The sequence below is a fragment of the Cuculus canorus genome, chromosome 17 (assembly GCF_017976375.1).
Source record: "Cuculus canorus isolate bCucCan1 chromosome 17, bCucCan1.pri, whole genome shotgun sequence".
NCBI lineage: Eukaryota > Metazoa > Chordata > Aves > Cuculiformes > Cuculidae > Cuculus > Cuculus canorus.
In genome coordinates, this window is record NC_071417.1 from 12,324,954 (window position 1) to 12,348,402 (window position 23,449).

Here is a 23,449-nt window from a genome sequence, read left to right on the forward strand (position 1 = left end):
TCCTGAAGCTGCAGCCTGTGTGGGTGCTGTCCTGGCATCCCCCGTTCCCTCCGTAGCCCTCCCAGCTGGGGGCTTGGAGTCAGCCCCGCTGCTGCTCCCCTCTGCCAGTTCTACCCCTCAGTAGAGCCCCAGGGGCTCACCGGCAGGCAGCTTCTATGCCTGGCACATCTGTAACAGGCATGGTTGGAGCAGCCCTGCATCCTAGCACGGTAGATCCTGGATCCCATGGAAGGCAGACAGAGCTGGCGGGACACGGGCCTGGCTAGGGGGCTGTGGAAATGGGACCCACAGCCCCCAGCCTTTGGGGGACGGAGTGGATGCTGGGCTGGGGGTGTGTCATGGTGGGCTGGAGCAGCTCCCAGCATGGCTTTGGGACTGAACGCCATTCCTGCTATCCGTCTTTGCTTTTTCAGAGCAGTCGGTGCAGGCAGTGCCGTGCTCAGAGCATGGCCGGGCGCTGTGCTGATCCCTAGGAAAAGCTCGATACTAGCCTCCACGGAGGCACCAAAGAGCTAGGAACTGGGTATGGAGCAGACAGAGATCTGCCTGCTCTGATGTTCCATGCATGCTGCCTTCTCCACAGAGTTTTTAAAGGAGAAAACCCCCAGTCTTGATAAAGCAGAGTCTGCGAAACAACCTAATGTTAAATAGGAGGGGAAATAGAATGAGTGGTTGGTTCTGTCTGGTTTGCGGCACCCCAACTCTGGTTGTGGGATCATAGGCTGCTTCCCACGTGGCTCAGGCTGCTGGGCCGAATCGACTTGATCCTTTGAGGGTCTAGAGGTGTTGGTCCTTATTCGGATCAATCCAGACTGGGAGCTCTGCGGTGGCAGCAGGAGGTGTCTGGCCTTGGAGCTCTGTGGTATTCCCAGGAGGAGACAATTCCCTCTGCCACGGGAAGCAGCTGTTGTGTCTGATTTTGTGGGACAAAACTTGTCTGTGCATCTCAGCACCTCCAGAAGAATGCTTAGCATCTGTGAGGCTGCTTTCTGGCATTTTGGGAGTGATGCTGGAGGCATTATCCCTGCTGGAGGTGATCCTGGGCTTATGCTGTTCAGAATCCCCCTGGATTCTCTCTGCAGCTGGGTATGTTGGGTCCCACAGTGCTGGGATCCCCATGTGCTGGTGCAGGGGACACCTCGGGGCTTCCTGTGTCTATGACTTTTATTCTCTACTTGCTGGTTGATGGGATGTATATGTTGTGTGGAGCTGCTTTCACGGCCCTTCTGCCATCTGGATTAATTAAGGACCACGTGCTGTCGCTTCGGGGTTTTGGATAACTCCAGCAGTGGCTCAGTGATTGAATTGATCTGCCCTGATTTTGGGCACCTTGCAGATGCGGCACTGGGCTTGGCGAGGCTTTTACCTCTGAGTAAATGGGTTCACAGATCATGCTCTGCGCTCATCGCTGCTGTTTATTGGTGGCTCCTGTTCTAGATAATCCCGTGTGGAATAATTTGTGGTACTCGCTGGCTCTGGCTGTTCCTTCGGGGGGACCCTGGGGAGTACTTGGAGCTGAGGTGGGAGTCACAGGGTCTTGCAAGCCCTTGGGGTTCAGCAGGATGGTGCAGGTGGCCATGCTGTGGTGGTACAGGTGGGATGTTCCCTAGCGATTTGCTTCGTATCAATGGGGAATAGTTGTATGATTAGGAATTTTCCAGTCTGCTGTCACCTTCTTCAGTTGTGCCGACCTGCCTGGTTCTACTGACCCACCTCATATGCTTTGCAGGCGCGAATTGCTTTCCCTCTGCTTTCCGGGTGAGCTGTTCCCGAGGAGCTTGCCCTTTGAGTTCCTGCTCCTCTCCCTCTGCTGTAGATTCCGCTGTACCCACCAGCGCAGCGGGGACGTGTGTATTTGCAGGGCTCAAGTGGATGCATCCTTCCTGCCCCTTCAGACCATCCTGAAGACATGTCCTGGTAGATAAAAACTCCTTGTCGGCCAGCAAACTCCTGTTCTGGGCTATCTCAGAGCCTGCAGAATGATCAGCCGTGCACTGTGAGCCCTCTTGCTGTGGTACCAGGGACCCAGGGTATCTGGAGCACACTTTAAATGCTCGTGTGATGCTCCGATGGCTCTGGAAGCACAGTGGCTTTCCCCACACTCCTTCCCAGGCATCAGGTCTCTGTTGGTAGAAGCTGGAAGACTCCCAGGGCAGCACCTTGGCCTTCAAGGATGGAGGAATTGGCCTAAAGAAGGGCAAGTTTTCTTCCTCTACTCTCTGTAAGAGGAAATGAGTGACACCAGCAATGGCTTATTCAGCATCAGGAACCCGCTGGCTGTGCCTGCCTCGGCGAGAAGCACTGTGCTGCGTTTGTTGCTGTATCTCAGCTTTGGGAGCATCTTATTCACCCGAGATGGTTGAATTCTGGAGCCTGCTGGCACGGCAACTGGGAGGGAGGGGATGGCTGAGCTCCGCTGTGTTCCCAACTCAAGAGCATGAGGTCCAGGAAGGGGCTTGCACCACATATTGCCCATGGGTCATGGTCACGAGCTCTGAAATTCCTGGGAGGAACACACTGCCCTGTGAGTTCAGCTGCGGAAGCCCCAGCTTCCCCTTTTGAGAGCCGCAGAAAATCAGATGTTTCAAACTGTGGTGCTTTTTTCGGCTGGGAAGCTGAATAAAGCTGCATCGGTCAACCTGTAGCGGTGCTGGGCAGGACCCTGCTGCTGCGTGTTCCGTAAACGTGGATGATATTTTTCACTGTGAGGCAGGTGGAGGTAGAATGACATTGCCACTGTTTAGCCAGGCGGTCTTGGGACAGTAGCGTTGCTCTGGGTCTTATGGATCTCTTGGATTCAGTCACGCCAGGTGAATAAGATCAGGGATAAGATGCTTTGCAGAGCTTCTCTCCTCCTAGAAGCTGGCATGGGGAGCTGAGCAGTGCTGAGCTCCCTGTGTCTCTGTCTTGGTGTTGCTGAGTCTACTGCAAGGTGGGAGATGCAGGAAGGGTGCTGTTAGCTCCTACTCTGGTTTCGCTGTCGGTAGGGGCTTGGAGAGTGAGGATCCCACCACCCCTTGGCTCCTGAGAGCACCATAGGGGCTGGGTGGGAGCATCCAGCATCCTGTGAGGGTGCAGAATTGTGCCGCTGCAGAAGCTTCTCCTCAAAATGGACCTGATGAGCCCAAATGAGGCGAGGAAGAGCTCTGTGTGATTTTCCTACCAGATCCTTAGGAACGCTTTTAACCATTTGAATCCAGTTTGCAAGACCAGCTTAAAATGCGTGTGACAAGAAGGGAGGGTGAAAATTGAGCCACCGTGAGGACAGAGGCTTTTTGTCTTCCTCCTTTTGTGCCTGCAGGTCTTGCATCCTGCTTTTTCTAAATGCTGGCAGGAGCTGCTGCTCCACTTAGTGACTCTCCAGGAGATCAGCAAGTGCTGGGAAAGGAGCTTGGTGGGAATTGCTGGAGCTGGGGGAGCAAATATGAAGCTCCAAGCTCCGTGCTATGTGCCAAGCACTCGCTGTGCCTCCTTGTTTGGTTTTGCTCACTGGGTTTAGGGTGTTCAGCAGGGGCAGAGCGTGCACTGGAACAGGTTGCCCAGAGAAGTGGTGGCTGCCCCATCCCTGGAGGTGTTCAAGGCCAGGTTGGCCACCCTGCTCCTAAGTGCCAGAAATCTGCCTTAATTACTGTCAGGCTCCAGCTCAAGAGAAGGGACCCTTCCCCATCCTTTGCCGGAGCTGGACCAAGGTGTGTGTAGAGGGAGCTGGGGTAGCGCAAGAGCTGCTCTGCAGTCCCTGAAGCGTTTCCTTTGCACTCCTTAAACCCGGAGCCAGGCAGCAGCATTGGACCCTGCCCAAGGGCTGAGCGCGGGGAGTTCACCTTCAGCGGTGGCCGCAGCCCCAGGCTGGCAGGCAGCCCTGCCTCGTCGCCCTTGCTATGGAGACCCAGCTTTGGAGAGCCCTGTTCGGCCTCTCCTCACCCCACTCCAGGCGCTGGCATGCTTCAAGCCCAGTCCTGCCGCTGCGGAGGCTGAGGTGTTGGCTTGGGGAGCAAGAGGTGTGCCTTGATTCTGTTGGAGGAGCAGGAGGCAGTGGTTTGCTTTTTGGAGGCTGCAGCCAGCGCTGCAGGGCTTAAAGGGGTCTGGTAGATGGGTGGTGGTCTTCACCTCTGGAATTGGAGGGGTTTTGGATGGCTGAAATGCACACTGTGGTGCCTGGGGGCTCTGGGAAGCCGCAGGGAAGCAGCAGGCATGATTCAAGTCTCCGAGCTGGCTGCAAATTCCCTAGTAGGCTTCAAGTTTGCTTTCCAGGCACTTCTGCAGAGCAAGGCTGACCGCGAGCCAGGGCGGCGAAATTGGAGGGACTGCAGTAAATCCTCCTTCCTCCCTCTCTTGCAGGCCGGGATCTGCAGTGAGGTGCAGAGAGCTGCTGCTGCGGCGCGGGCAGGGAGCTCCTGCTGGAATCAGGCTCGGAATACATCCCAGGTAACCGAGGCAGGGAGGAGTGTTGTGTCCTACACCACCCAGGAAGTGGTTTGCCCCTCTGGAACAGCATCAAGATCGTGCTGCCAGCACCCAAAGTGAACCCACTGCAAACTCTTTCCCTGCATGCCAAGCTCTGCCCAGCGGGCTCAGCCCCCAGATTCCATCCGGATTTTCTTTCATCCCTGTTGGGGAACCCTGTCTGGCTTGGCCAGGGAACAGAGGACACAGTTCTCTGGCTGCATCCTGTCTGCTCTCAGGGGATGGCTGCGTTTGGCTTTCAAGATGCTCATTTACATTTAAAAACCATTTGCAAGCTCTTTTTTTTTTCCCCCCCCACTTGGCTTTGTCTGTGCTCCTGCCCCTCCAGAACAGCAAGGCCACTGCGGGTTTCAAGGTCACTTCTCCTGTTTCTCTGCTGGTGAAGGAACAAGGGGTAAAACAGCCGTAAAAAACAAATCCTTGCTGACCTTTAAGGGCTGCCTGCACGTTGGGCTCCCTCAGCCTCCCCAGCCATAAATCTGCTCCAAATTGCCAGAATTCTATATCACAGCCCCACCTCGCACCTGCCTGAAGTTAAAGCAGTGCTGCTGGAGCAAGGGTGGTTTCTGGGAGAGGCTCCTTTTTCTCTTGCTGGTGTGTTTGGCCTCTCTTGGCTGTGCTGTCCCCACCCTCCGGCATTGCTCTGGGCCTCAGGTTTTGCTCAATTCTGCTTCCCATCCCAGAGTTGCTCCCTGTGTAGGTGTGAGGGAGGGCTGGGGGAAATTTTCCCTAGGGAAGCCTTTCTCAGGAAAGGAGACACAAGGGCAGGGAAGACTTGGTGAGCCCTTGTGGTGGGGCTGAGGGCTGCCTGGCTCCATGTGGGATGGGGTGGGCAAAGTGGCAGCTGCTGCTGGTGAGGGAAGCTGGAGGGTGAGCTGGGGTGAATGCCAGTGTCTTCAGTGACTGCTGTCCTCCTCCTCCTCCTCCTCCTCCTGCTTCACATCCTCATTAGCGAGCCAGCTGATTCCCCACTCAGCAGAGCCTGGTGTGGCTGCGTGGCACTCACCCTCCCCTGGGGAGCTTCTTCTCCGGCATTGCGGGAGCTGAGGGCTTCTCTGAGAACTTCACCTCCTTGTGGCTCTTCCCAGGAGATCCCCAGCTTTTTCCCTCACCTGTTTTTTTTCCTTCCTGGAGCTCTCTTTAGTGACTTCAGCAAGAAAATTTCCAACCCTCAACCTCTCTGTCTGCCTCTCCTCCCAGGGACGTGTCGCCAGCTGGAGACCACCATGACGGACTCAAAGTACTTCACCACCACGAAGAAAGGTAAGAGAGGCAGCGGGAGGGTCACACAACCTTTGCTGCTCCTCTTGTACACGTATAAGGCAGGTGGGAAGGGCTATCCCTGCAGCTGGAAGCTGATGGGGAATGCTGGGAATGCCCTGATCCCATGCAGGGTGCTGTGGCCGACTCACCTCTGGTGCAACTGGGGTGGCTCGCGGGCTGCTGTGGGGTCAGAACACCTGTCAGCACCCCCTGGATGCTGCCAAGGCTGTTGGCTGCTGGGTTACCAGCTTTAGCAGCTCAGGAGCTGCTGCGGGACACGGCTCCCCCCAAATTCCCCTCAGCTGGGGCAGAAACTGTCGAGGCATTCAGCTTAAGCTTTTTCCACACCAATGAATTAATATAGAGGGAAGCCATGTGGCATCTTCCTCTTCTATCTGCTTGCCTAGAAGTGAATTAAGAACTCAGGATGGGATGTGATGCTTTTAGGCTGAGTCTAGAGCCAACTGATTGCTGCCTGCAATCGGGGGATTGCTGCCATGTGCAGAGCAGGATTTGGGAGCCACCATCCCTGTGAGGCCCAGGGAGCTGCTCCCCAAATCCATCTGTGTTCGCTGTTGTGGGTTCCCGTCATCATCTGGGCTGTAGTGAGCTCTGCAGATAGGGGAGGGCATCCAAACAGCCGTGTGCCGGGCTGGGGCTTTGCTCTGTGCCTTGATAGCCACCCCACAGCCAAAACCAGCCACCGAGTAAGCCCTGGGTGCTGTGCCTGGGGTAAGGGGTGCTGTGCTCATCATTCCTGCAGTGCTTCTGGTCCCTAAAGCCCTCTGGGGCTCTTATGGGGCTGGAGGATCTCGCCCTCCCCTGGCAGCAGCACCCAGAGTGTGGGTGTGCCCTGACCGCTGAGCTCCCCCTTTTCCACTTCCTCCAGGGGAGATATTTGAGCTGAAAGCTGAACTGAACAGTGACAAGAAGGAGAAGAAGAAGGAGGCCGTGAAGAAGGTGATCGCCTCCATGACTGTCGGCAAAGACGTCAGGTGCGTGGCAGTGCCGTGCCAGGGATGCCTGGCCTAAATCATTGAATCATGGAATCATTAAGGTTGGAAAAACCCTCTAAGCTCATCCAGTCCAACCATCAGCCCAACCCCACGGTGCCGACTAAACCATGTTCCCAAGTGCTGTGGCCGCGTGCTTTTTTGAACCCCTTCAGGAACAGAGACCCCACCACTGACCACTTCTCTGTCAGTGAAGAAGTTTTACCTAATATCCAATCTAAACCTCCCCTGCCGCAACTTGAGGCCATTTCCTCTTGTCCTATTGCTTGTTACTTGGGAGGAGACTGACACCCACCTTGCTACACCCGCCTTTTTGGTAGTTGTAGAGAGCGATGAGGTCTCTCCTCAGCTCCTCTTCTTCAAACCCCACTGGGAGGATGCCTGTTCCCCCTGCCCCATGTTGCTTCCAAAGGGTTTTCCTGATGTTTTTTGCCTCCAGTGAGTAGCAAGCAAGCTCCTGGCTGTAGCTCTGTGTGAGTGTGGCTGTCTGGTGGCGGGGGTGTGCCTGGCTTCGGAGTAATCTGGCTAAAGGAGGATTGGTCTGGCTGCCAGATGAAGTTGTTTGGATTATTGCCGCTTCCTTCAATCGTTACTAAAAACAAGCAGGACCCCCCTCTGAGTCTTTACAGCAGGGAGTCATTGTCTCTGTCTCGGTGCTGATAAGCCTTTTGCAGCCTCTCTGGTCCGGCGGCTGCTTTTCCCTCTTCTCCCTTATCCCTCTGAGCCAGCAGCACGTGGCCTCTCCATCCCCTCCTCCCCACACGGATCTGTCTCTTGGCATCGCACGCAACGTCGGCGCTTTGCTTTTACCGGTGTATTTGAGAGTAGATGGAGGAGAACCGTGGCCTGGGCGCTGTGTTTGATAAACCGGTGTGTCCCCAGCTCTTAGAGTGCTCCAAGTAGCAAGTGATGCTCTGTCTGGGGGCCACCATGGAGAAGACAACTCGGAACTTAGCAAGGACTTGCCTGGGGCTGCTTGGCACTTTGCAGAAGCTACATTGATTAGAAAGGAAATATCATCTGTGGGAGCCCATTTTGGCAGTGTGTGCCTATTACAGGCTGCAAGAAAGCACTTAGTACTAAGTTCTACCCTCCCTGGGAGGTGATTTAGCATGGGGTGACAGCAGCTGAGGTGGGTGCTGGCTCTGCCGGCAGCAGGAGCTCCGTGAGAGACCCAGCAAAGCACCTGTCCCTGGGGCTTCAGGGGCCTGGGTTTGATCCTGGGAGTGGTGGCTGGGTTTGCAGTGGTGCAAAAGCTTCCAGGAGCCAAGGGACATCTCTTGGGGTGGGATGTGTCCTGTGTTAGCCCTGAGCTTGATTGCCTCTCCTTAAGGGGGTTTAATACTCTAATTGGGCTCTCTGTATCTTTAATAGTCTAATTGGGCTGTCTGTATCATCTGTGGTGGAACAGAGTCTCTGAGTCTCTGGCATCCTGCAGCTTTAGGGTGCTTAGCACCCACCAGGATCAGGTTGGGGAAGCCCCCAGCTCAGCAGCTCTGCTCTGTCCTAGCAGAGCATCGCTCTGCAGGGCTCTCCTGGGGGAGAGAGGCCGTTCCTCACACTCAATCCTGGGTGGTGGCTTCTCCAACACCGTGTTCCATGCGTAGGACATGGGGTGAGGGCTCAGCAGTTTGCAGCAGGACAAGTTTAATGTCCACAAGAGCAGAGGATGGTTTAGGTAGGGCTGTGTGGGAGGAATTGTGCAGAAGACCTGGGGGAATGGTTCATCTCCCACATTCTCTTGCAGGTGCTGGAGTCTTTCACACCATCCTGTGATGACTGGGTGATGTTGCACCTTCTGGGGCAGTGGGTGTGCCCTGGAACTGGGATACAGTGGAAGAGCTCAGTTTTGGGTCATTTTGAGCTTCTCTTAATACAGATCAGTAAAGAAAAACCCATTTGGGCTGTGTGATTTAGCCACATCTGCTGCAGGGTGGGCTCAGGTCCTGGGAGAGCCTGGGATCTTCTGGCCTCAGGAGTAGGAAGGGACTGGCCATGTGCCTGGGGAATGTGGGGTTGTGTAGGCAGCAGCGTCTTCTCCCGCCTCAGCAGCATGGCTGTGTCCCGCCTTCATGGAGATGTTTTGTGTTTCAGTGCTCTCTTCCCCGACGTAGTGAACTGCATGCAGACGGACAACCTGGAGCTGAAGAAGTTGGTCTACCTCTACCTGATGAACTACGCCAAGAGCCAACCGGACATGGCCATCATGGCAGTCAACACCTTTGTGAAGGTGAGAGGAGAGGGCTGCATGCCTGAGAGCCACGTGCTGCAGCGGGGTGGTCCAGCATTCCGCTTCCGCGTGAGGCTGCAATGCTAAGCTGCTTGGTACCCTGCCCCAAAGAAGGGAGCATGGGTAGGTTTCCAAAATCCTCCCCCTTCAGGAGTAGGGTCTTACCTGGCTGGAGATAACCAAGCAAATCTGTCCAGTAATGCAGAAGAAAAGTGTTTTCTTGGCAGCCGTACTGTGCCACGTGCTCTGTCAGCGGCAGCTTTGGTTGTGGGCAGTTCTGTGATGGAACTGCTGTCATGTGAGCTGAAGCCTCTGCAGCTGAGAAAGCCCTCGTGATCTTCCTGTTGGAGTTGGGAGCTGAAGAGCACGTTAGGAGCCAAGATACTGCCAGATCACATTGTGAAAAGACTTAGTGGGCATTAGAGGGAGTTGTGGCTTTTTAGAAAGGGAAAAAGCTGCACAATGAACGCTCTAGATGCATTTCCCACGCATTTTCCAGGTCAGAAGGCTGTTCTGCAGGGTGGTGGCTGAGATCAGGTACTAGGTGTAAGTGCTGAAGGCATCACGTTCCTGGAGGTGTGTTTGGAGTGGGGACTGAAGGTGTTTAAAACTCTGCAGGTGTGATTGTAGAACAGGAGATCAAACCTCTCTTGTGGGTGACTTGTTCTCGAGAGCCAAGTGTTAAAATCTTTAGTCCTGAGGTACCTAAACAGGACTGAAGGTCCCAAAGCCACCACTGATTCCAGGAGAAGTGGCCCTGGGAACGTACCTCCCAATCTCACCCCCACAGGACTGTGAGGACCCAAACCCTCTGATCCGGGCTCTGGCTGTGCGGACCATGGGCTGCATCCGTGTGGACAAGATAACGGAGTATCTCTGTGAGCCCCTGCGGAAGTGCCTGAAGGACGAGGACCCTTATGTGCGCAAGACAGCAGCTGTCTGTGTGGCAAAGCTCCATGACATCAACGCACAGCTGGTGGAGGACCAGGGCTTCCTGGACACGCTGAAAGACCTCATCTCAGACTCCAACCCCATGGTGATTACTTTTTGCCTTCTCCGTCTTATCTTCTCTTCATCTGGATGGCAGTAAGTGCTCTGCCTTCTTCACATGCCGGCTCCCCTCCTGCCGTGCTCCCCTTCTTCTTCGAGGAGAAGGGTACTTCTCCTCTTTTTGGTACTTCGAGGGCTGCAGGCTGTTCCTTGTCCTGCAACACTGTCTCCTGGATGGAAGGCTTCTCCAGTTCCTTGGCAGTGCATTATTGGTCTGCTCCCAGTGGGGAGGAGGCTATTCTGGCCAGCTCAGAGCGGAAGATGGTGGCAGAGGGGAGCTGATGCTTGGGCCTGCTACCATGTAGCTTGGTGGCTTTTGGCCCTGGTGAGGGTTTCCTAGCAGCTGGGCTTTGGCCAACATCAATCTCCTTGCCTTTCCCCAGCTGTGAGAAACTTCAAAGCCTGCTCTCCCCAGGGTTTCTTTTTCTCCAGCCTTTGCAGCACTTCAGATCTTGCCGCAGGCGTAGTGGTGAGCCCGTGAGCTGCTGAAGAAAGTGATAGAGCTCCTCAGAGCTGCCTGGGGAAGGGCAGTGAGAGCAGGCTCCTCCGTGCTGGGCACGGGGCCAAGGCTGACTCCCGCTGAACACGTGTGAACCACTGGAGATAGGGCGTGGGTGGTGGGATCGTGTTGGTGGTGATGGCTCATCTCTTGAAGATCAGCTGGTGGGGAGGAGAAGCTGGTGCCCAGATGTCACTGGAATGCGAGGTGCCGATACTGAGGATGCAGCTCATCCGTTTGCACCACTGTTCCCCTAGGCTGTTGAACCACATTTGGTGTCACCTAAGGCTTGCTGTCACCTAACATGTGCCCTGTCCCCCTGGCAGGTAGTGGCTAACGCAGTGGCGGCTCTCTCAGAAATAGCGGAGTCCCATCCGAGCAGTAACCTCCTGGACCTCAACCCCCAGTCCATCAACAAGCTGCTGACGGCCTTGAATGAGTGCACTGAGTGGGGTCAGATCTTCATCCTGGACTGCCTGGCAAACTACATGCCTAAGGATGACCGGGAAGCCCAGAGGTGAGGAAGGTTCTGGGTGTTGCTTGGGGGCAGCAGTGGCTTCAAGGCACCATGGACCAGGGCTGGAAAGGGCAGGGCATAGGCAGTATCAATACTGCTCCTTCTGCAGATAGAATCATTGAATCGTTAATGTTGGAAAAGCCCTTTAAGCTCATCCAGTCCAACAGTCAGCCCAACACCATCATCCCTGCTAAACTATGTCCTGAATTGCCACATTTGCAAGCTTTTTGAACTCCTCCAAGGCTGGAGACTCCACCACTGCCCTGGGCCAGTGCTTCACCACTCTTTCAGCAAAGAAATTTTTTCTTATATGCAATCTAAACATCCCATAGCACAACTTGAGGCCATTTCGTCTTGTCCTGTCCCTTGTTACTTGAGAGCAGAGACAAGCGCCGACCTCACCACAACCTCCTTTCAATTGTAGAGAGCAGATGTAGGTGCCTCGATTCTCCTGAGCCTTGGCATTCCACTGCAGGGGATGGGACAGTGGGCACCTGCCAGTCACCATCCCTCGGCTCAAGCAGTTTGGCAAGTGCTGTGGTCATGGAATCCTGGAATGGTTTGAGTTGGAAGGCATCTCAAAGCCCATCCAGTTCCAACCCTCTGCCACGGGCAGGGACACCTCCCACTGGATCCGGTTGCTCCAAGCCCCATCCAACCTGGCCTTGAACACCTCCAGGGATGGGGCAGCCACCACTTCTCTGGGTAATCTGGGCCAGAGCCTCCCCACCCTCACAGCAAAACATTTCTTCCTAAGATCTCATCTCAATCTCCCCTCTTTCAGCTTAAAACCGTTACCCTTCATCCTACCCCTGCCCTCTTGGATCAAGAGCCCCTCCCCAGCTTTCCTGTAGGCAAGCAGTCCCACAGCGAGCTCTGTCCCCGTGCTAGCACAGGGATTGTGCTTCTCGAGCTGCTTCAAAATGTGTTCTTACCTGCAGGAGGGGAGGAGGGGCACTAGGGAGCCTGGAGAAGGGCTCATTGCAAAAAGGTTTTGTAAAGGCTGGGAAATAACCTTCCTTGGGGCATTTAAGAGCCAGTTCAGCATCTCTTGGGAAGATCTTAAGCGCTGCTCAGCTGTTCTGCTACAAATCTTCCAGTTCCTTGTTCTTTCTCGGTGCTAACAGCAGTGTTTAGGCAAGAAGACAGACTATGATCGTTTTATTTTTCTTGCCCCCAACGCCTCCAGCATTTGTGAGCGAGTGACACCCCGGCTGTCCCACGCCAACTCGGCGGTGGTGCTCTCGGCGGTGAAGGTGTTGATGAAGTTCATGGAGATGCTGTCGAAGGACCTGGATTATTACGGCACACTGCTAAAGAAACTGGCCCCGCCGCTGGTCACCCTGCTCTCCGCAGAGCCCGAGCTGCAGTACGTGGCTCTCCGCAACATCAACCTCATCGTGCAGAAGAGGTGGGTGCCCCAGTGTGGCAGGAGGGATGGCTTGGCTCCGGCTTTCCCTCTTCTCCATGGGTGGTGCTTCCCAGTGCCTCAAACCCTCTGACTGTGGCGCTGTCGGGGCATTCGTAGGCTTTGTTCGCTGACGCTTAATATCCAAGGGCTTGGTGCAGAGAATTGGGTGAGGCCATGGGTGGGGAGCTAAGCTGGGATCTCCAGCAGGGGTTTATGTTAATTTATTGTTTATCTGGGGGAGCAAAGGATTGAAAAGCCAAAAGCTGAGATTTTGGTTTAGTCATTAAATGTCCAGTGAAGAATTTTTGTGCGATCAGCTTGCTTCTGTGTAGTTGTCCTCTTTGAATTAGTGCTGAGAGTCCTTTTGTCCCTTTGGTGACCTAAAATTGGTAATGGGCAGGAGATGTCCGAGGCCCCACACGTGTGCCTGAGCAGAACTGGCCAGCTGGAGGGCAGCGACAGCCGCAATCAGATCATTTGTTGTCCTACTAGTTATCACCATGGTTGTCTATTAAAAATAGCAACAACTTCTGGGAGAAGTGGAAAGCAATTAGTGTCCCTGGGAGTGGGAATGCAGAAGGCAGGTTGGCTCCTTGGAGCTAGACCTGGCCTAGCTTAGAGAGGATGATCTGGTGCGAAAGGTCCAGCCTAGCCCTGGGGTCTGGGTTTGCATCCCTACTCCCTCCACAATATCTATTCCAACCTTGACAAGACGAATGTCCCCTGTTGCCTTGCATCTGGTCTTTGTTTGCGGCAAGGTTGTGCCCTGTGCTCTGTGTGCCAGCGAAGGGGAGCCAAGGGACAGAGTCCTGGGGGGATAATAGCAGCATCTTGGATTCCTTGGCATTGAACAACCCTCAAAACCTTGTGCTTGTGGCCAAGGAGCCTCATCCTGGCCCTCTCTGGCTCTGGGTTTTCCTGCCTTATGACCTCAGTGTCCTCATGCCTTCACCAGCCCAGCTCCAGGCTTGGCCAGTTAGTGATGCTTCGTCCCTGTAGCTCGCTAATAGAGCAATGAATTTGCACAGACGCGGGGCATGAGCTGGCTGCAGGGTCAGGCACCTGAAATCCCAGCTCTGTCCTGATTGGTGTGCAGCTTTCTGGGGAGGACAAGTCCCTTTCTGCACTGCTTTGACTGGGTCAGAGCCTGGAGGTGGGAGCAGAGCTCAGATCTTTCTTCTGCCACCTACGAAATCATCTGGAAGCAGTACCTGGGTATCCAGAAAGCTCATATACTCAAATACTCATGGCTTCTGGAAGGCTTTTTTTGTGTCTCTTGTGGTCAAAATGAAGCCTCCCTTAATCGCTGCCTCTTGTCCTGCAGGCCTGAGATCTTGAAGCATGAGATGAAAGTGTTCTTTGTGAAGTACAATGACCCCATCTACGTTAAACTGGAGAAGCTGGACATCATGATCCGCCTGGCTTCCCAGGCCAACATTGCTCAGGTCAGGGTCTGCCTGACTGTGTTGGGTGGGCACCGAGGGTGTCATAGAGGGGGTTCCACCAAGAAATCCTAGGCCCAGCTTTGCAGGATGCTAACAGGAGCAGATGTACCACCAGTCATTTTTTGATGGGTCGGTGCCCTACTGTTCTGGTGGCTTTTTCTCACTGCTGGGCTCTCACTGCCTTGTCCACTCTGGCAGGTGCTGGCGGAGCTGAAGGAATACGCCACAGAGGTGGACGTGGACTTCGTAAGGAAGGCGGTCCGGGCTATTGGCCGCTGTGCCATCAAGGTGGAGGTGAGGGCTGTGTTGCTTCAGGTACCGATGAAGGCATCCCTGTCCAGCGTGTGTGTTGGAAGAGCTGGAGGTCATCCCACCCCGGCAGTTAGCAGTGCCCCCACAAGCTAGAGTTTTCCCGGGCCTGAGGATGAGCTGTAGTTGTTCCACAGGGCATGTACAGTGTGTAAGGAAGAGATTTCATCCCTTTACTCTTTCCCGCTGGAGCTGGCTTGGGATCCCTGCCCATCCCTGCTCTGCGGCAGACCCAGCTCCCAGCGAGGTGTTAACAGCGCTCATGATCCAGGAACTGCTGGGAGGGAGCTGATCCCTTATGGAGTGGCCAGGAGGCTTTGCTTCCCCTTGGGGGTAATTTGAAGAAGGAGATTATTAGAATCATAGAATCATTGAGGCTGGCAAAACCCTCTAAGCTCATCCAGTCCAACTGTCAGCCCAACCCCACCGTGCCTCCTAAACCATGTCCTGAAGTGCCACATCAACACATTTTGAGACCCTCTAGGGGTGGAAACTCCCTCACTGCCCTGGGCAGCCTCTGCCAGGGCTTCACCACTCTGTCATTTTTCCAAATATCCAATCTAAACCTCCCGTGGCTCAACTTGAGGCCATTTCCTCTCATCCCATCACTCGTTCTTTGGGAGAAGAGCCCAGCACCCACCTCACCTCAGCCTCCTTTGCGGGAGCTGTGGAGAGTGATGAGGTCTCCCCTCAGCCTCCTCTTCTCCTGGCTAAGCAGCCCTGGGTCCCTCAGCCGCTCCCAGAACCCCTGGGCTCCAGCCCCTTCCCCAGCTTCGTTCCCCTTCTCTGGATGCGCTCCAGCCCCTCAATGTCCTTCTTGGACTCCAGGGCCCAAAACCAAACCCAGGATTGAAGATGCAGCCCCACCAGCACCCTGGTGTGACTAAAGCCCTTGCTGTGCTCTGCACGGCCCGGGTGCTGCCGATGCAGGGGCTCTGCAGCTCTCAGCCTGCTGATGCTGCACTGGTGTTGCTGCAGCGCATCTTCCATCGCAGGAGACAAACAGCTCAATACCAGCGAGCCGGGCAGGAGGAGATGCGCTGGAGCTGGCTCAGCCTCTGCATCCCACCAGGAGCTGTGCTGGCCTGGCTCTGCTGTCACAGTGATCCCTCTGCAGTGAAGCCAGCCTCCTCCGCTGGGATTTATTACCATGGCATCAGCTGTGTTTTTCCCTCCCTGTTAATGCTGAGGAGTGTGGCTGTGCAGATCCAAAGTACACAAGGTGCAAGAGGCTGCTGCCTTGGCAAGCTGAGCTCTGGGCTTGCTGCAACCGATGGCCTGAAGTGTGTTCTGTGGGAGTAGGGAGCAAATGGAAAAGTGGAATTGGAAAGGAAAGAGGCTCTGGGAGCACGCAGGAGGGATGAGGAGGAGCCAGACCTGGATGGGAAAGGGAAACTACAGATGTGCATCCCCTGTTCTGGTCTGGGTTGGGTTTTGGGGAGTGTGGAGGGGATAAAGCAGCAAGGAGGGGGTGTGGAAAGGGCAGCAGGGTCTTCGGAATGGGGATGTAAGAGCATCACTGCTGTCTGACTGAGTCCTTCCAACAGCAATCGGCTGAGCGCTGTGTCAGCACCCTGCTTGACCTCATCCAGACCAAAGTCAACTATGTGGTGCAGGAGGCCATTGTTGTCATCAAGGACATCTTCCGCAAGTACCCCAACAAGTACGTGGTGGCTGCTTGTGAGCCTTGGGCCTTTGGGCGAATCTTCTGGACCTAGACAGGCTGTTTCTACCCCTCTGTGCTTTGTGGAGGCCCTGTGAAGGCCCAGACATGGGCAAGGGATGGGCTGCTGCTCCCTCCTGGTGGGACGGTTGGTGGTGAAGCCACCCGGAGCCTCCCTGTAATTGGGTTTTCTGCCAGCTGGAGTTGTCATCTCTGGTCAGTGCTGCCCCAGAAGATAAGCTGGGGCCAGGAAAGCCGTGCCCAGCCCCATGAGGGGTGTCTGGATCTGGGACTGCCAAACAGACAGGAGCTGCCAGAGACCTTGCGGTTCCTCACGTCAGCATAAACCATCTCTGGCTCTTAATCCTGATGCTGGAACAAGGGCAGCAGGAGGAGGGGCGCGTTCCAGCTGAGCCAGGATGAATAGGCAATTGCGTGATCAGGAAGTCGTGCACTAATACTGGCAATAAATACTAATGAACTGAATTAGTAACGAACAGGAGCTCTGCATGAATAGCCAGCAGCTCAGGGTTGCTGCAGCGGGGACAGAGACCAGATGAGCAGGGATGAGAAGTTAATTCAGCAGCAGGGCTGGCGAGCAGGGAAGGATGCTCTGGGGCCAGTGAGGGGTCGACGTGGGCAGCGTCATGCCATGCCACAGCCCTGGGAGAGGGGACTGCCCAGGCAGGGGGTCTTGCTGGTGTCCTCAGCGACATCCTGTGGTCCTGCTGGGAGTGATAGGATGTGGTTTGGAGTCAGAGCAGAGCTAGGACTTGGGTTTCTTCTTCTTGTGAATGCATGTCCTCTCTTTGGGAAGGTATGAGAGTGTGATTGCCACCCTCTGTGAGAACCTCGACTCTCTGGATGAGCCCGAGGCCCGGGCTGCCATGATCTGGATCGTGGGAGAGTACGCGGAGCGGATCGACAACGCCGATGAACTGCTGGAGAGCTTCCTGGAGGGCTTCCACGATGAGAGCACCCAGGTATGGTGGGACAAGGGGCAAGGAGCATCACACCACTGTGTGATGCTCAGATCTGGCTGCCAGCGGGACCAGCAGGTTGAGAGGTGGCACTGTGACAAAGCTTGTGCTAATCAAGAGTGTAGTAAAAGAATTTGCTCTAGTGGGGTCGTGAGGGTGTATTTATTGCAGGCGCTCAGGGTAGCAGTGTCCCACAGTGGCTTTGGGTGTAGAAGGTGGCCCATGAAATACCACCACGGTGGTGTCCCCTCCTTAATAGTTGGGAGGAACCAAGTGGTGACCTGGTTATTCCTCTGTGCCAGGACGGGCCCTGGCCCTTTGGAGCTGGAAAACAGAGTCAGACAACTGAAACGAGCAGAGGGACCATGCCTGCCCCTTCTGCTGGGCACCTGAGGCCAGTGGGTTCACTTTTGGAATTTTGGGGGGGGCTTCTGTCTGTAGAAACTTCCTACAACCCCACTGTGCGAAACACCGTGAATGATAGAATCATGGAATAGTTTGGATTGGAAGGGACCTGAAAGCCCATCCAGTTCCACTCCAGTTCTACAGTGGGCAGGGACATCTCCCACTGGATCAGGTTGCTCCAAGCCCCATCCAACCTGGCCTTGAACACCTCCAGGGATGGGGCAGCCACTGCTTGTCGGGGCAAACCTGACCAGGGCCTCCCCACCCTCACAGGAAATCACTTCTTCCTAAGATCTCATCTCAGTCTTTCAGCTTTAAACTGTTCCCCTCGTCCTATCACACAACGCTAAGTTGCGGTGAACAGGAAGACCTATAAATGCAGAACAGGGAAGCCAGCAGCCGTGGACACCCTGTCACAGGTCTAAAGGGAGCGTAGGAGGTGAATCACTGCTGCTTATCTGCATAAAAGCCAGAGGATCGTAGCATCATTAAGGTTGGAAAAGACCTCTGAACTCATCCAGTCCAACTGTCAGCCCAACCGCACCGTGCCCGCTATAAACCATGTCCTGAAGTGCCACAGCCACATATTCAGGTATATTCTTGCCTTTGCCTTGTGGGACCGTGTAACCCGGTCCCAAGACCTTGCCCAGTAACCTCTGTGTCACCCTGTGGCTCTGCTGGGCTGAGGGTGTGCTAATCAGCTTGAAAGGGGCTGCAGACCTGGCTGAGAGCCACACAAGTGCCCTGACACTCATCACCGCCACTTAAGCCGTCGCCATGCGTGTGGTCTCTCAGGAGGCAGGTTGGGATTACAACCTGGCAGTACTTACAGGGGAAAAAATCCATGTGTTCGTGCACAGAAGTGGTGTGCTCGCTCTGTCTGTCCTTCCCTAAAGCTGTTTTTCTGCCCGCAGGTGCAGCTGCAGCTGCTGACAGCCATCGTGAAGCTGTTCCTGAAGAAGCCCACCGAGACGCAGGAGCTGGTGCAGCAGGTGCTGAGCCTGGCCACGCAGGTGGGTACCAGCTCCTGTGCTGGAAAAAGCTTCCCAGAGGCTTCACCATCCCCTCCAGGCAGTGGGAATGGCTCAGTAATGCAGCGCCCGTGACAGGAAAAGAATAATTGGAGCTTAATTCTGGAAAAGGTGATAGTTAAAGCCCTGGAGAGCAAGGACATCATCTCTTGTAGTACAGGAGGTGTCTTGTGCTGTTTCACTGCTAAGGCTGGTGTAGCAAAGCAGCGTCGCCTCTCATGGCAGAGGTGTGACATAAATAGCTTTAACATTTAGCCCTGTGATGCTGCTAATGCTGCAGCAAGACTTGGATAGGGCTGAGATGCTCTCTGTAGTAGCTGCACCTTCCCTTACGCTATGGCTTCGGCAGTAACCCCTGTGCTTCCCGAAGGACTCTGACAACCCCGACCTGCGGGACCGTGGTTATATCTACTGGCGCCTGCTCTCCACCGACCCTGTGGCTGCCAAGGAGGTGGTGCTGGCGGAGAAACCCCTCATTTCCGAGGAGACGGATCTGATCGAGCCAACGCTCCTGGATGAGCTTATCTGCTACATTGGGACGCTTGCCTCCGTCTATCACAAACCTCCCAGCGCCTTTGTGGAGGGGAGCAGAGGGGTTGTACACAAGAGCTTGCCCCCACGAACAGGCTCGTGAGTATCTGTTTCCCCAACGTGACTCCGCACCCCATGTAGGGACTTCCAGGGCTGGATCCACACAATGGGCTGATCGGATGCTGAGCCAAGTGGCTGTGGGGCTACTGTGACCACTGGCTGTGTCTGTTGTGCTTGGACCTGAGCTGAGCACCCTCTGGCTTCGCAAGGGGATTCTCCCTTGTAGGAGCAGGGCTGTATGGATTTGATGCTGTCCTTACAAGGCTGAAAGAGTGAGCTCCAACCCAACTGGAAGTGGATCTCGATGAGGATGTGTTGGGAGCTGTGCTGAGCATCTCTTTGTAGGCTTGCTGCAAAACCCAGCTGGGTGACCCTCAGCCCTTTTGTCTCCAGCATAACCTGTCGGCTCAGCCAGAGCTTCTCAGGGTCTCAAGTCTCTCTCTCTCTCTGCCTTCCTTCAGGAGTGAAAGCGCTGAGAGCCCTGACACAGCCCCCTCGGGAGTGCAGGGGGCAGAGCAGCCAGCTGTCATCCCCACTCAGGGCGACCTGCTGGGTGACCTGCTGAATCTGGACCTGGGCCCGCCGGTGAGGGGGCTGCCCGTTGCCACCTCCGCTGTGCAGATGGGTGCTGTGGACCTCCTTGGAGGTGGCTTGGACAGCCTGGTACGTCACACCCCCACAAGCTCCTTCTCCGATGCGTGGCTGTCCTGTTGGCATCATGCTGGATGTGATGCTGGCCCCTGTCTGGAGCTCCTGAGGATGGACTTGTCCACCTGGAGACATCTGGGCTAGTGATATCGTTCTGCAGCTGGTGAAGACAGAGGGGCACTGTGCCCTGATTTATCATGTCCTCATCAGATGGAGCAGGGAGTCAGGGCTCCTGAGTGCCTCCCCTCTCCATACATGAGGTCTGTGTAGAAGCTCCTGCTGTCCGTGCTGTGCTGCAGGGGTGATTCCTCTTCCTGGGTCCCCTCTGAACCCCAAGTAACCCCAGAGACACCCACTAAACCACACTGTGGAATCAAGACATGTCTGCTCCCAGCCTGTGAGGTGCTTTAACACGGCATCTCCTGCACTGGGAGGTCTGGAGGCAGCTTGTCCTCCTGGGAATGCAAACCAAGCTGTGGTTTGGCTGTAGGGTGGGGAGGAATGAAGCCCTCTGACTGGTCGGGACTGCCTGCCCTGGCGATGTTCTACGTTTCCTGAAGGAAAAGTGTTTGAGAGTTTTCTCCACTGCTTGTAAAAACCAGCCGAGATCCCCAAGGGGAAACAACGTCGCTGGCTCTTTGCCTGCTGCCTATCCTGGTCCGTCATCCCCCGAGCGCTGCCCTGGCTCTTTGGGTTTGCAGGGTTCATAACAGGCTGGTGCTGAGTGTGGGAATGAGACAGTGTTTGGTCGTTCTCTGGCTCCGGGACAACCACGGATGGACAGATAGATGGATTGGCAGTGTGGCAGGACTAACCTCTCTTCCCTCTTCCCTTTCTCTTGTCTCTCTGTCTTATGTCTCTTCTCTCTTGGCTTGTCTCTGCATGTTGCTGGCTCTTCTCTTCGCCTTGCCTGCTTCTGCTTGGAGATGGGGGACGAGTCGGAAGGGGTATGGATCAGCCCTTTTCTTAGCCCTCTCGCCCATGCGTAGCCCTGGTGCCCATGTTCACCCCCGGCTGCCCCTGCTCCCACCTCATAACTTGAGCTCACGCTGGGCTGAGTGCGAAGCAGCACCCTTGGCTGCCCGAGTCGCTCCTGTTGGGTGCCCTTGTTTCTCCCTGGAGCCAGCACGGTCCCCTATCAGCTCTGGGACCACTGGAGCATCCCTGCCGACTCTGGACCCTCACCAGCTCCCACTGATGCTTTGAGTGCCCTTGATGAGGCATTTTGTGGGACCCCTTTGCCCTCTGCAGTGGCCCCCACCCCTGCTGATGCCCCTTTCTTCTCTTGCAGCTGCGAAGTGATGTGGGAGGCAGCCCTGCTGTGAGTGTGTCCTCTTGCCTGAGCCCCTCTCTTGCCCTCTGCGTCCTTCTCCTCTCCCCAACCTTGTGGTGCCCTCTATAACTCCCTCTCTTGTCTCCCACAGATGGGTGGCGGCAGCAGCTTCACACCAGCACCCAGCGCCACCATGCCTGCAAACCTAGGGGCACCTCTCGGCAGCGGCTTGGGAGATCTCTTTGACCTCACTGGTGGGGTGGGGACCCTGTCGGGATCCTATGTGGCCCCCAAAACGGTGAGTAGGATGGCTGAACCCCAGGGCTGCAGCATTAATGGGGGCAGAGACTCTCCCTGTGCCGCCTCCACGCAGCAAGGTCTTCCCGAGGGGAGGTGGAAGACAAGCAGCCTCTTCCTAGCGTGGTAGCAAGGTGGAGAGGAGAGGACGGTGCTTGCCCGGGCATGGGGATGTGGGGCAGAGGCAGACATGGAGCCCTAAGCAGAGTGGAGAGCAGGGATCTGTCAGGTCATGTCTTTTCTAGCACTGGGTTTGGGACTGTGCAGTTTCCCTGTGTGGAAGGTGAGATTTGAAGGATTTTACAGCAGCAACATAGAATCCTAGAGTTGTTTAGGTCAGGAAAGACCTTTAAGATTGAGTCCAACCCTTAACCCAGCACCACCAGCTCCAAACTATGTCCCTAAGTGCCCCAACCTCCTTTCTGGGAGCTGCAGAGAGCAATGAGGTCTCCCCTCCTCCTCTTCTCCAGGCTAAAGATCCCCAGGTCCCTCAGCTGCTCCCAGAAACCATGTTCTCCAGACCCTTCCCCAGCTCCATTCCCTTCTCCGAATGCGCACCAGCTCCTTAATGTCCTTCTTGGAGTGAGGGGCCCAAAACTGAACCCAGGATTTGAGGTGCGGCCTCGCCAGCGCGGAGTCCACGGGGTAATCCCTTCCCTGCTCCTGCTGGCCACCCCATGGCTGATCCAAGCCAGGATGCTGTTGGCCTTCTTGGCCCCCTGGGCCACTGCTGGCTTGTGTTCAGCCACCGTTGATAAGTACCCCAAGGTCTTTTTCCCCCCAGACATCTTTCCAGTCACTATTCCCCAGCCCGGAGCACTTCTTGGGGTTGTTGTGGCCCAGATACAGGACTGTGCACTCGGCCTTGTTGAACCCCATCCCTTTGGTCTCAGCCCATGGATCCAGCCTGTCCAGGTGCCTCTGCAGGGCCTTCTGTCCGTCGATTCTGCAGCCCTGGCTGTAGCGAGGGCCTGTGTTGACTGTGTGTCGGTAGCCATGGAAAACCCCTGGCCTACAAACACCCTGCACAGCTCTGCCAGGCTGGAGAGCACCAAAAGCTTCACTTTGGGTAAAACCCCAACGGTTTCTTGTCTTCTTAACCCAGGTCTGGCTCCCAGCCATGAAAGCCAAAGGGCTGGAGATCTCTGGCACCTTCAGCCGGCAGGTGGGCTCCATCTCCATGGACCTCGTGCTAACAAACAAAGCCCTGCAGGTCATGTCTGACTTTGCCATCCAGTTCAACCGCAACAGGTAAGGTCCCTCCTGGGCTGCTCAGCAGTGACCTGTGTAGGTGCTGAGTGGTATCTCCAGGTTCAGCCTTGGAGCTGTTGCATACGAACGATGGGAGGAAGGGGCTGTGAACTGGCTGCAGGGGTTGGGAACAGCCTCATGTGATGACCTTCTCTTTCTGATGGCTGTGGTGGTGATGATCATCAAACCAAAGCCTCTAAGAAGTTGGCTGAAGAGGCTGTTCCTCTGGGGTCTGACCACCATCTGTTTGGTGATCGCATGCATCCTTTCCCCTCAGAGGGATGCAACAAAGGATGGCTCTGAGGGAATGGTTTAAGAACCCCAAAAATTGGTCCAAATCTTTGTAGGAGGAAGTGAGGAAACTTTGTTCGGGCAGGGCAGGAGCCAGCCTGGCCCTGGGCTGTATGGGGCAGCAAGATGAGCTGAGGTGTTTCTGGGGTCTGGATGGAGGAAGGCAGGGAGCCCAGTGCCTGCTGATCCACAGCCTCATCTCCTGCTCTCCTCGGGTGTCCCCCCAGCTTTGGCCTGGCCCCGGCAGCTCCTCTCCAGGTCCACGCGCCTCTTGCCCCTAACCAGTCTGTGGAGATCTCTCTTCCGCTGAATACTGTCGGCTCTGTCATGAAGATGGACCCCCTGAACAACCTCCAGGTGGGAAATGCCCCGGGGTCTCCCCTCCTGGGGAGCTGGGACGGGGCAGGGGTGCCCTGGGGTGGGCTTGCTCCCTTGGGAGGGAGCTGGAAGGAGGTGTCACTGCAGCAGCCAGGTGAGAAGAAAGGCTCAGCTCAACATCTCTGTGCTGTCAGAGCTCAGTCTAACTCTTGTTGAATCTTTAGTGTTGGAAAAGCCTTCTAAGTTCATCCAGTCCAACCGTCAGCCCCACCGTGCCTTCCCTGCTCCTGCTGGCCACCCCATGGCTGATCCAAGCCAGGATGCTGTTGGTCTTCTTGGCCACCTGGGCCGCTGCTGGCTTATGTTCAGCTGCTGTCGGGCAGCACCCCCAGGTCCTTTTCCATCGGGCAGCTTTCAGCCTCTCTTCCCTTGTAGTTCCTGGGAGGGAGCTGGGTGAGAACGCTAAGAGGGTGCAGTCCTGGAAGCTCCCGCATTTTCCT

At 55.5% G+C, this 23,449-nt stretch overlaps 1 protein-coding gene and 1 non-coding gene across 5 annotated transcripts in view; both read left to right on the top strand.

Moving 5' to 3' along the window:
• Positions 1-23,449, top strand: part of AP1B1 (adaptor related protein complex 1 subunit beta 1) — a 28,236-nt gene that overhangs the window by 693 nt on the left and 4,094 nt on the right. The window contains exons 2-20 of one of the 4 annotated variants that reach the window (XM_054082579.1): positions 4,339-4,425; positions 5,665-5,727; positions 6,617-6,722; positions 8,835-8,970; positions 9,761-10,006; positions 10,846-11,036; positions 12,226-12,447; positions 13,772-13,892; positions 14,091-14,186; positions 15,749-15,864; positions 16,682-16,847; positions 18,164-18,262; positions 18,651-18,910; positions 19,333-19,534; positions 20,446-20,466; positions 20,811-20,840; positions 20,944-21,090; positions 22,195-22,340; positions 22,859-22,988. In XM_054082579.1, coding sequence (XP_053938554.1) covers positions 5,691-5,727; positions 6,617-6,722; positions 8,835-8,970; positions 9,761-10,006; positions 10,846-11,036; positions 12,226-12,447; positions 13,772-13,892; positions 14,091-14,186; positions 15,749-15,864; positions 16,682-16,847; positions 18,164-18,262; positions 18,651-18,910; positions 19,333-19,534; positions 20,446-20,466; positions 20,811-20,840; positions 20,944-21,090; positions 22,195-22,340; positions 22,859-22,988 — 2,472 coding nt within the window. In that variant the 5' untranslated portion in view covers positions 4,339-4,425; positions 5,665-5,690. The remainder of the gene's footprint in view (positions 1-4,338; positions 4,426-5,664; positions 5,728-6,616; positions 6,723-8,834; positions 8,971-9,760; positions 10,007-10,845; positions 11,037-12,225; positions 12,448-13,771; positions 13,893-14,090; positions 14,187-15,748; positions 15,865-16,681; positions 16,848-18,163; positions 18,263-18,650; positions 18,911-19,332; positions 19,535-20,445; positions 20,467-20,810; positions 20,841-20,943; positions 21,091-22,194; positions 22,341-22,858; positions 22,989-23,449) is intronic. The other 3 variants (XM_054082581.1, XM_054082580.1, XM_054082582.1) reach the window with 3 other exon arrangements.
• LOC128853942 (small nucleolar RNA SNORD125) lies at positions 22,464-22,567 on the top strand. Its single transcript, XR_008452785.1, has one exon. It is a non-coding gene; the product is annotated as a small nucleolar RNA SNORD125 (small nucleolar RNA).